Consider the following 12,256-nt stretch of genomic DNA (forward strand, 5'->3'; position numbering starts at 1 on the left):
CCCCCCCCCCCCCCCCCCCCCCCCCCCCCCCCCCCCCCGCCCCCAGACATACAGGCACACTCACTACCACTGCTTTCTGCACGTTTATCCTTTTATCAATTTGCTAAGTCACAGAGTCATGACTCCATCACACATCATTTTCTGTTCCAGTGAAATATTTCTCTAAAAATAAATACTCTGTGGCTGGGAGCAGCCAAGAAGAACAGAAGCTTTAACAGAAAAATACACAAAGGCTTCAAATATCAGGGCCACCAATTACTACGGTACTTCCAAGGACTCCGGGGAGTCCTGCTCTTGAACCCTTTGAGACGCAAATCTAATAAGTGAATAAGCCTAACCTGATCTTGAGAACTAGGCCCAATTACGCCGAAGGGCAACTTCACTGCATTATTGCCTGCTTTCCATTACAAGGGCATCAAGCAAGTACATCTGGAAAAGAACCTGAGAGGAACCAAGGCTGTCTGCCCAGAAAAACAAATAAAGACAGATATGCCTCTGTGCTAAACTGAAAAAAGAAGAAAGAAAATATAATAAGTAGGTGGTTTGCAGGGCTGTCTGTATTTCATAATGTGATAAACTGCCCTCAGGATTTTTTATGTGATTGAATTTAGAAAGCTGGGGGGGAGGGAAGGGGAGAAGGAAAAAAAAAAAAGGGTGAACCATTCAATTTCAGCTGAGTAAAATTCAAAGATGGGAGAGGAGGAAAAGGGAATTTAAGGTGGTAGACTAAAAAAGCTTCGCACACATTAAATGAAGCAATCAATGCTATCTATACAAATACTAAATTGCACCCTAACGCTGTGATCATAAAGCAAGATGGAAAATATTTTGCAGTTGCTGAGGCAAGAGGAGAAGAGAAAAACACAACAATGTGTCAATAGACAGGGAGACATGAAAGACAGGAAATTGGTATCAGATTTAAGAATGAGAGCAATTTTCTTAGCCAAAACTAATTTGAGTCAACATCTGACAAAATATTTCAGTGTTTTGCATTAGAGTACAATAGTTAAAACTATTAATTTGAATAGACTGAATGGTGATGGAAAATGGTGTTTAATTAAAACCCAGTCCTTTGTAATCCCCACAGTTAGTTGTCACTAACTATTTAATTTCAGCATAGTATCACTGACGAGTCCATCACCATAGCTATATAAAATTTCTGAAGTAAAGCATTTAGAAATTAAAAGGGCTTTTGCTGTGGGTTTTTTTCCCTCACTTAATATAATTTCATTACACATTGCCCTTGCAAGCCGATTTTGTTGCATAGAATTTTATGCCATCAGTGTAAGTCTACATACAACTAACTGCTATAAAAACAGAGTATCTAGAAATATAAACAAGTTTGACTGCAATGCTTGCTTTCAAATGCTCGTAAGAATTTGCTACTTAGGTGGCCTGTAAAGACTCTGGTCTTTGTGAATTGTTTCCATATCTACAACTTTATTGAATGGGGGGTTGTTTGGTTTTCATTCCTTTTTTTTATAATGGGATTTGAAACAATCTGGATATTCTTTTAAGAACAGACACAACACCTCCGAGAGTCAATCACCAGCCTTTCCACCTGCATTCATTACATGAATCAGGTCCAGAGAGTCACCAGATACATAAAATCTGATCAGCCGCAATCACAGCCTTTTCCCGTCAACCATTTGTTAAATGCATTTGTTTTCACACTACCTGTGAGAAGGACCCACAGGGGAATTCAAAAGATCTACATACATGTCTGTAAAGTAAGTTGTATCTACAAGGTCCTGTAAGTTGCAAAATGCTTTAAGGCCAGAAATCCCACAGTCTTCGTATTTGTATGCCATCTAGCATAAACAACCCTAATAATTTCTGAGACACTGGGATGCCATCAAAACAGAATACAAAATATAATAAATAACATGAAAAAACTTTTGACTTCTATGTCTCCTTTCAATAAGACAAAGAAATCCTATTTTCACAAAACCAGACAAGTTCCAAATCCCTAACTCTGAACAGAAATGCATCAAAAACAATTTTAAGGTAGTCTTTCTTCTCCCATCCAACCATTTCTTTTATTTCTGCAGTTTACACTCCCCAGCAACCCTGACAAAACGCTCAACCATTTGCTAAAATGAGTTGTCAGTATTAAACTCCACAATATAAAAAGTTCCCTTACTGGAAAAGAGGTCAAATGTTTAATTTATTCTCCTCTAGAGAAGGTTAAAAAACACACACTGCTGAATAAGAAACTCTAATTTACACTACCATGCTCCAGTTGACTAATCTCTTGCTAATCTTGGCCTAAGTGCTACAGTTCAAGGCACAAAACCCATTGCAGCCTTCCGGTACCTAAAGGTAGTCTACAAGAGAGCTGTAGAGGGCCTTGCACATGTAGTGATAGGACGAAAGGGAATGGCTTCAAACTGAAAGAGAGTAGGTTTAGTTTAAATGTTAGGAAGAAATTCTTTACTCTGAGGGTTGTGAGGCACTGAAAGGTTGAGGATGCTCCACCCTTGGCAGTGTTCAAGGCCAGGCTGGATGGGGCTTTGAGTAACCTGCTCTAATGGAAGATGTCCCTACCCATGGCCAGGGCAGAGTAGAAACAGAATATACTTAAGGTCCCCTCCAAGACAAACAAATCTATAATTCTGTGCTAACACTCTTGCAGAAAGCTCACTTAATCTGTTGTGTCTGAGGCGCTAAGACACTGGTTTTGGACAAAAGTCCAAGAAAGCAGCATCACCTGTGCATCACTTAAGCTCCAGCTTCAGTCAGTCTAGGTTAACCAAAAAGAACAGCCTTTTCACATGCAATCCTTTCCCTAATACACACTCATGATGTAGCTATCTCTCAAAACGTAAGCCCCCAAAGATCTGAGGCCAGACAAAAACAAAAATACAACCAAAAACCCAACCCTACTCACAGACACTCTCCCTGTGCAGCACAGGACCACCTGCACGTGCAAGACTTACATGTGGAAAAAAAACGAACAATGTACAACTGGCAGCCCAGACCGCAACCTACGCAGAGTCTGTATACCATACGTGAGATGGAAGATTCAGGGCCAGGCAAAGAACAAAAAAAATTCTGATGCACTCAAGCATGCAGTTGAAGCGAGTCACACAGAATACACATCTCTGTTAAGACTGATAGGAGAAATTACACAGAGTATTCTTGCAACAGAATAAATTATCTACCTACCTGTTTATGCATCTCTATATTCAGCCCATAGGACATTTCGTAATACTAAGAAAAAAGAAAATTACTCTATTAGACTTTGCAATTCTGAAAACTATTCTGACATTCACTTTGACTGAAATATCATCTGTACAAAGACATACGGACCTACAAACATTTATTTGCCTTGAAGAGTTCCTGGAATTGGAAAGAGCACATTTCAGAGTAAACTTTTTTTTTTTTTCTTTATCTACAGTGCTTCATGTCAGATTTACAAAAAACAACCACAAAACAAGGCAAAAACAGGCAACAAAAATATCACAAAAAGTAATCACAACCAGAGTCAAACATGAGAAGCAGAAAATGCTCAAGATTTTATTCCCCAGCACGCATAAAAGATGCCAAAAAAAACCACACAAAGTGTTTCAAGTGTATAAACATCTAAATCAGCAGTGTCTAACAGACCAATTATTCAATATTTTAAATTAAAAAGAAACACAAAAACCTCCCTGCAATTAAATTGCAGGGATAAAAAAAAACAATGCAAGTACGTCCTGTTGTGCCTGAGTACTGCGGGGAACTGTTCAGTGTGTTATGTTAATACCAAACAATCTCCAAGACTAAGATATATCGAGCATTAAAAAGATAACTGTGAGCTTTAATATTTGTTTGCGCTCCTGGTTAAGATTTTTTGAAGCTTATTTACTCTTTTTCTGAATACAAGAGTATTACTTGTCATGTGCACATAGAAAATACCTAATCTTTCATAGATGTACAAGAGAAGAGATAGCAAGAGCTCCTCTGTAGTTATCATGATCCATCACGCAATTATGCATTTAGACATGTCTTCCTATGCACGTTATTTAACCAAGCAAACCACAACCACTGAGGAAATCCCTTTCACAGCTGAGATCCCAGACATTCTCAATGTAGTGAAACAATGATTCAGCTGCCTAGGCGCAACAGTTCTTCTAGGAAGCAGGCTTTGGATTTGCAAACATTCATGTACAATTTTGATTTATAACCATCATAGAAAAAAATATTATCTCGATCTGTTTTATGGAGACATGACCATTGGGAGAAGTAAGCAAAAGTGAACACATCATCCTCAGGTACACTACGGAGGTTGTACATGGCTTTAAAAGGGTTGAAAAGTAATTTGCTAGCATTTGGAAGAATGTCCTCAATTGCTTAAAATCTGGTTTCACACGGATACGAACCACTGCAAACAAGTTAAAAGAGCCCAGAAACTAAGGATTTATAATGTAAGCACTGATGCAACCTCAACAACAGCAGTGCTACAACAATCTTCCTGTTCGCCTCCAGCAATTTAAATGTATGTCAGTCTCAGCATACCAAACTAATAGATATTTAGAATTTGTTATGCAGCTTGCTTACCATGACATAATGTCGCTGCATCTCTGTCTTCTCACTGGCCAGTTTTTCACATTCTAGCTTTAAACTGTTAAAGACACAAAAAAGAAACATCACAGATACTTCATAACACTAAACTGACATTCCCCTGAGCACAGGCTACTCCCCTTTTCACACATTTCTCCAATACAGAAATATAAACGTGTATTCCAGCTCTTGCTTGGGATATCAGGGTAGGGGTTTGCACTTTTCCACTTTCAAGAGATACTGTGCAACATCCTCATCTCCTAAAAGAAATGCATACATACGTGTGCATAAACAGGAGGATATGTTCTGACATTAAAAAACTGACCACCGACACAGGTTCACAGAAAAAGCACACAGGGGTTCACATCTCTAACAGACAAGCTTGAGAAGGTACTAACGAAAACATAGTTTGGGTTTCAGAGTTTTAGAAAGAGTTTTAGAGACACTTCTTTCTTTCACTCGACCCACAGAGGAATCAAATGCATATCACCACTTCAAGAAGCATAAAGTTGTGGATTTTAATTTTGCTTTTTGCTATTACTGGTGATAGAACTGCAAGTAAAATACTGGAGGTAATTTAAGAACACCGTGGTGAACACTAACACCTCCACTGTTTATTTTGTTTTCAGAAGCCCGTTAAGCAATTCTGCCATAAGTCACTTGTCACTTTGAGGACACAGCGCTGTTCCACCTAAGGATAATGAAACAGCTCGCCGCCCCACTTCCAGGTTATCAGCACTTGACATGTCAATGAAAGGCGCGAGGGGGCCGAGCCACGACAAAAACCACGTCCTGAACTGCATGTCGAAGAAAAGCAGAGGACGAGCCCAGCCAGCCACATATTTTTCTGTCAACACCCACCCACTCCCCGCACGCAAAAGTGAATAAAAAAAAAAAAAAAAAAAAAAAAAAAAAGGAGGGAAGCGCGGGGGGGGGAAGAACAACCACAAAACGGAAAGCGGGGAAAACAAGAAAATCTACTCGCACCGCTCGGCTCGGGGCCCGTGGGAGACTCTGGCCCCGAGGGCCGGGAGCGGCGGCGGGATGCGGCGGGGCCGGCGGAGGAGCGCCCGGCTGGGGTGGGTCCGTCCCGCTCTCGGGCTCCGCCAGGGCGTCCCGCACCCCCGCCCCGCCGCCCCTCCGGGCAGCAGCGGGAAGAGCGGCGACAGGGCAGATCGCGCAGGGCTCGGAGAAAGTCGGCAGCATTACCTGTGGTACTGAGCCTGCAAAAACTGAAACTCCTCCTTTATCCGATCGCAGGACTCTGAAATGGTGAATTTAAAGGGCTGCGCTGGCTGGTGAGGAGCCTGCAAGCAAGCAACAGCAGGTCTTTTAATCGCCCGCTCTCGTCCGACCGCCACCTCCCGCCCGCCGCCACCCCCCACCGAGGGCCCCGCAGCCGGGCTGTGCCGAGGCGCAATCCCGCGGGCGGCGGCGCGATGCCCCGAGCGCCCCGCGATGCTGCCCCGACGGGGCCGCCGGCGGTGCGGGGCCGCCGCGGGACGAGATGTCGCCCGTTTGGACCCCCGCACCGGCCGCTGCCGCGGGACGCGGGGATGGCGCCGGGACCGCCGCGCATCGGACGAGGGCAATTCGAACGAGCCAACCCCGACTCGGGGCGGCGGCGGCGGCGCGGCGGACAACAATAAGAAAATGGCTACAACTCCGCGGTGCCCGCGAGCCCGCCGCCGCCGCCACTCACCGGGTGCCGGGTCTGCGGGTACATCTTGCTCAGGTCGCGGATCATCCACGCCGCTTCGGGGGGCGCTGGCGGCCGGAGCGGCGGGGATCAGGGCTGCAGGCGCGGCGGCGGAGACGGCGGGCAGGGACGCCCCGGCCCCGCCGCCCCGGGGCTGGCGGGGCACCGCCGGCAGCAGCGAGGCTCGGCGGCGACGGCGTCCGTGACGCTCGGGGGGTGCTGCCACATCCCCCGGGGGCGGTCAGCGGGCGGCGCCGGCCGGTTCTCCCGAGCGCCGCCGCCGCTCCGCGGGCTCCAAGCCCCGTGCGGCGGAGGGCGAAGTGGAGGGGGGCGGGGAAAGACCCTCCGCCAGCGCCGACGCGCGCTCCGCCGGAGATCCCCCCCCGCCGGCAGTTTTCCTCCCCTTCTCAAAACTTTTACTGCTGCTGCCGGCGGCTTTCCCGGCGCCGGGCGGAGTGGGGCGCGGTGCCCCGGCGGGGCTCGCGGTTGCGACGGGCGGGCGACTGCTCCGCCGGGGCTGCTCGAGTGCGTGCGGTGCGGTGCCCTTTTGTGCGGCGGGCCAGTCCTCGCTACTACCGCCCGGACCGCATCTCCCCCGCCAGCGCTGCTGGGCCGCTCTTTTTCTTTCTTTTTTTAAAATTAAAAAAAAAAAAATTATAAAAAGAGCGAGAAGAATGAAAAATACGGTACGGTCCGGGCAGCTTTATTTATGTCTTTTTTTTTCCTCTCTCTCTTTTTTCGCTCCTCGCCTTTCGAAACTCCGTGAAGTGGCAGAGGCAGCAGCGACGCGCGGAGCGAAGCCCCGTGCTCGGCTCGTCGGCGCAGTCCGGCCCTGCCCAGCCGTGTCCTGCCCAGCCTGACCCAGCCCGGGCCGTCGCTCCGAGCCGCTCCCACTGCACGCTCTGCCGAGGTGACTCCTTTGACCAAATTTAGCAGCGGCTCGTCATTAACATTCTTATACATATTCACAGCAGCCGGAAGGCTGCCGCCGCCGCGGGGCACCCTGGGAGTCGCAGTCCTCCCAGCCGTGCCTCTGCCCTGGCACCACCGCACCGGGTACTACTTCTCCCGCCAGGCACCGCGGCTCCGCCCGTAGCCCCACTGCGCCCCGCCCCTGAAGGGTGGTGGCGGCGGCCAATGGGCGCTGGGCTCGCGCTAATCGCCGCTCCGCACTAATGCCCATCATTTCGTCGCTGACAAATGGGCGCACGGTCCCGCGGACGGGGGCGGTACCGGGCCCAGCCCCACGTGGGGCCGTGACGCTATGCGGGCTCACGCTCAATCAGGAGGCCCTCCGCGGCCTCCCCGCCCCCGCTGGCCCGCCGCCCGAGGCGGGGCCCGCAGCCCGCCGCCGTTCCGCGGCGCCGGCGCTCGAACAGGGGAAACATTTGTTCAGCCGTCAATCAAAGTAACGTGGGGCCGGTGTCGGCTGTCGCCGCCGCCGCCGCTCCCGCCGCCTCCTCCTCCGCGCGGGGCGGTGGCGCGGCGGGAGCGGCGGGCAGTGGGAGCTCCGCCTGGCGCTCCTCCCGCGGGCAGCGGCGACGGGCGCTGATGAGGGGCAGCGCCTCGGGAAAGGGGCGGGCGTGGCGCTGCCGCCGCCCTCGCGGTCTCCCTGTGTCTTGGCGGGGTTCACGGCGGGCACGGGAGGCGCAGCGGCCCCTGCGCTGCCCGCGGCAGGGGCGAGCGAGGCTGTCCGTCCCTCGCCCTCGCGGGCTGCGCGGACCGAGGCTGTCTCCCTGCCCGGGGAACCGAGGAAGGTGCTGGCCGGGCAGCCCCGGCAGCTCCCTGGGTCTCACCGCGCTCAGTCCCCTGCTGCGGTCGGCGAATGGGACGTGATTTAAGTTTTGTGGTTTGGGTTTTGGTTTGTTTTGGGTTTGTTGTTTTGGTTTTTTTCTCCGCAGGCTTTGCTCGAGGAAGCGGTTGCAGGGACAGGACCTTCGCCACTTGCAGGAGTAAGGCTTGAAGGCTTGGCCTTTAAGTGCTCCACTGTAACGCCGCTTGTGTGTTAACGGGGCGTTGTGTCTCGGTTTTGGAGGGCGGCTGGGCCCTTTGAATGCCGTGGAACGTGCAGTACACACACCTGGAAATGACCTGTGGAGGAAAAGGGATAGGTGACTACAGTGTCGTCTCTCCATCAACCAGGGCTGCACAGCCGCGGCTGCTGTTCTGCAGCCTGGGGAGCAGCTTTGGAGTGCCTTCTGCAGGGCTGTCGTTGACAAGCTGGAGCGTGGATGCCTGATTCTACACACACACGGCCCGAAAAATAACCGGGAAAAAACGCATTCTGCACATAGTGGTGCTGTGTCCTAAAAAGACCCCAGAACAATTTTTCTGCCCAGCCCCACTGCAGACAATGCTGTGCTTTGACGCACACATGAGGGATAGGCTCAGACTGGGTGGGTTTTTTTCCTGTGTCTGTATCTGTCATGCCTAGATTTGCCTTCAAGCAGTTTGTACTCCTAATGAGCTGCCGTTTAAACCTACATGCAAAATAGATGTGGTTTAGTCATGCCATTTTTGATGCCTGTATTCCGAATCTATAGTCTCAACATTTACACTCACCCTAACAGTGGTAGCTAAATTACATATACTTAGGTTTTTGGTTGTAAACTGGTTTTATTGCTTAAAGATCTCTGGCTAAGGCCTGCAGCCTTAGTCCCAAATAATGGGATGTTCCACCTGGGTTTACCATTGAGGTTTTGCCTTGCTTAAATGACCTCCAAAGATTGATCCAGTAGTCAGAAGCTCAGGACTCTGTTTCAGAGTCACAGTTGTGATGATAAAGGTGGTAATGATGTCAATCTTCTGCCACTGCATAGGACTCAGAGCTGAAAGAGGCACAGGGTGGAAATTCCACCTCTTTCTCAAGTAGAGTTTGTAACCAAAATCTGCTTCCCCCATGGTGAGTGCTATAACCACTAGAATCTGTTTGTGACTATAGATTCTGAATGTTTTTGAACAAAGTTTTTAACTAAAGTAGCAAGTGCAAAATGGGCCAAAACATGTCCATCCTTCTCATCTTCTGTTTTTATACAACTGAAAATATCTACATGTTATGTATCACAATACTCAACCTTCAGCCTACTTGCATATTTAGTTTCCACTGTAGTTTTCATATTTACCAACCATAATAAGAGTTCCAGTGGGATTTAGACCTCTAAATATTGTTTAAAGATTTGGTGATAAAACACCTGCCTAATTATGAAAACTCTGCTTCTCACTTGTCTAAATCTTCCAACACTAAAAAATGCTTTTAAAAAATCAGTCATGAGCACACTTCTCTAGACAGAGGAGCACTTCCAATTCCTCTGAAATAGAGGACATTTACCATATGCCAGGACCAAGTCTTGACATTAAGAAGTATGGCTACCAAATCTACAAATGCTTAAATGCCTGTCACCCAAAATCATGAAAACTGTGCAGGAACAGAACAGAACAATTCATTCTGCAGAGTTGCAAGCATCTCTGGAAACCTGATGGGTGCATGATGAATGCTGAGGGGATAGGGAGAGGGAACCCCAGAGCAAGAGGCCTTTCCTTTTACCCCTTGCTCCGAGGGGGAGTGTGCCCTCCCCCTGGCCTTCCCGCCCCACGGCACCTCATGGCCTCCAGCAGAGACCAGGGTGCCAGCAGCCAGGCAGGTAAGGAACAGGCAGAGAGGATTTTATTGTTCTGGTAACAGCTTAAATAGCTTTTGGGGAGATCACAAGGTGACCACTGACAGTCCAGAGGTCTTACAAATCAACCAATTACTAGAAAGGGTTAACAACCAGTAGGTAAGTTTCCAGGTATCTCTTAGACATTCCAAAGGTACAGTTAGGGATCTTGGGAACAAGAAGAGTTACACAAAGAGTTACAATCACCATTTTGGAAGCATGCTCACTTTAAGCAATCATTACAACTTCAGCATACTTTATATCGTAAAAGCACACTGCAACAGGTGCATGCAGTGTATATTACCATCAAATCCACAACATGGAGAAAGATGAGTCTAGTTATAAAATAAACAGTATATCTGAAGAAATTGAATTCTGAAAACAGCAGGATTCATTCTTCCCTGTCACCCTGCATGAGTTTGGCATTAGGTACAGAGCTCCAAACATAAAGGTGTTCAACACCTTAGAAAGCAAAAGTGTACAGCTTTTTGGTCAAAGCAGTCCCTGGTCTTTTGGAAGGCAGTTTACCAAGAGTGTTTGTCGAAGCTTCACCACTGTTCGTTTTTGATTGCCCATTAGTTTTCAGTGAATTTGTGTAGCTAGAAGTAGGGCAGAGGTTGGCTTGCAAAACTTTAGCAAGATGAATATATTTATATACTTAACTCTTTCTGTAATAATCACTATCTATTTTTGCAATTTTGCAGCATTCTGCCAAGATCCATGAAACCCAAAAGTTTAAAAGAGAAAGTGCACTATAACTTGCCACTTTTAAATTATGTGAATTAAGATCAGAATGTCATTGTCATTCTATTTTCCTACCTTTTGTCACTTCTGACACACCTTTGATGGATCTTTTAATATAGGCTATTTTGTATTTAAAACTCCTTGTTTTTTCCTTCTTTTATGAAAAATCTTTTATGGTAGGTTGTATAACTTGTTACCATTATCTAGTAAGTGGAGAAGCTAGATTTTAAATGTTTTACTCATCTTGCTTAAGATTTCTCATAAGTGAATTGACTGCAAGAAATATTTAGGCAGTTTTATATGCACAGTTAGTGTGCTAAGTTTTGACAGCTGTAGAAAAACCCTTATGAAATATCTCAAGGAGCCAGAGGTTGCAAAATATCACATCCATTCTTTTGCTTCTTTTGTCGGGAAAGGCAGCTGCTTATTTCAGTTCTAATAATTTGGAACTAGTCTGCTTTTGTTTACATTTGGAATTTAGGGTCTGTAGTGAACGGAGCAATGCATGCTTATGTATGTATGTTACAGGATAGGTAAAAAAGGATAGCTCTCTTTTTCACCTAAGATTTTCTAACCCACTTTTGTAGTCTGGTGATTTTTTTTTTTTACAGTCACATCATAACCTTAATACAGAGATTCATCAGTGCTATAGGACCTTTAATAAATGGTCCAATCCTGAGGCTGTTTTGTACTTAACTCCACATATATCATGTTTAGAATGACTGTAGCTGAAGACCAAGACAGTTTTGCCTAGCACTGCAACTTATTGCAGTTTATTTTGGCACCAAGTTACTGATTCACCATACTTCATCAACTGTATACACACACACACACTCGAAAAAATAAAGTGTTAAACTGAAAACTCAATTGGCGCAGACTGCCTCAGAGTAAATCTTTTATCAGTATACATATTTAAGTTCACTGCATAATAAATGCTTTTCTTAGCTTTCAAAAAGATAAACTCAGGTTTTTTCAGTTGAATTGAAGCCAAGTTCCCTCTGCTTAAAAATTATAATTATGGTATTAGACCAGGTTCCACAGGTAGAAGAATGTAGACAGCATGACACACAGTTTCTGATCTGATGTTTTACAAGTGCTATCAAGTGACCCTGCCTCTGCAAGTTTTTAAAATGCTCCCTACCTACACTTAGTCATTAGTGACCTTAAGGATATGTTGTAGCTGGTAAGCACATTACTTTATGCATATGCAATGATTATATATATGCAATGACTATGTATATGCAATGATTGATATGCCAATTTATATGTATCTCCTATGCAAAACTAGAGTTTTGCATGTTTCAAACTGTTTTTCATTGGGGTCTTTATTTTTTCCTTTTACATTGCCAATGTCTCACTTTATTTAGTTATTTCATAGGCATTGGTGTTTGGGATTTATGGTCTTTGTTTATTTCTACTTGATTCATTATAAGCAGAATTGTTGCAAGGACAGAATTCTGCTTACAAGAACTTGGGATGTGGCAGGAAAACTTCTGTTAAAGTCTACAGAAGTTTTTTCTGCAGGAAGAATAGTTTATGACCTATCGTGTACTGGAAGCTGGATTTGCAAACTTATGTGGTGGAAAATGGCTTAGGCAGATATTTGAAATTA

At 46.3% G+C, this 12,256-nt stretch overlaps 1 protein-coding gene and 1 long non-coding RNA gene across 4 annotated transcripts in view; one reads left to right on the plus strand and one right to left on the minus strand.

Annotated features, from left to right (window-relative positions):
• TLE4 (TLE family member 4, transcriptional corepressor) overlaps positions 1-6,717 on the minus strand; it is a 98,619-nt gene extending 91,902 nt beyond the window's left edge. For all 3 annotated transcript variants that reach the window (XM_027909798.1, XM_027909790.1, XM_027909784.1), the window contains exons 1-4: positions 6,248-6,717; positions 5,755-5,852; positions 4,543-4,606; positions 3,169-3,213 (exon numbers count right to left, since the gene is read on the minus strand). In XM_027909798.1, coding sequence (XP_027765599.1) covers positions 3,169-3,213; positions 4,543-4,606; positions 5,755-5,852; positions 6,248-6,292 — 252 coding nt within the window. In that variant the 5' untranslated portion in view covers positions 6,293-6,717. The remainder of the gene's footprint in view (positions 1-3,168; positions 3,214-4,542; positions 4,607-5,754; positions 5,853-6,247) is intronic.
• A 1,175-nt stretch (positions 6,718-7,892) lies between these two features.
• On the plus strand, positions 7,893-11,828 carry LOC114071923. Its single transcript, XR_003574111.1, has 3 exons — positions 7,893-8,001; positions 8,146-9,724; positions 10,185-11,828. It is a non-coding gene; the product is annotated as an uncharacterized LOC114071923 (long non-coding RNA).
• Positions 11,829-12,256: the final 428 nt, after the last annotated feature.

This window comes from Empidonax traillii, unplaced genomic scaffold (genome assembly GCF_003031625.1).
Source record: "Empidonax traillii isolate 1590-97213 ecotype Southwest subspecies unplaced genomic scaffold, ASM303162v1 scaffold28:size2823434, whole genome shotgun sequence".
Taxonomy (NCBI): domain Eukaryota; kingdom Metazoa; phylum Chordata; class Aves; order Passeriformes; family Tyrannidae; genus Empidonax; species Empidonax traillii.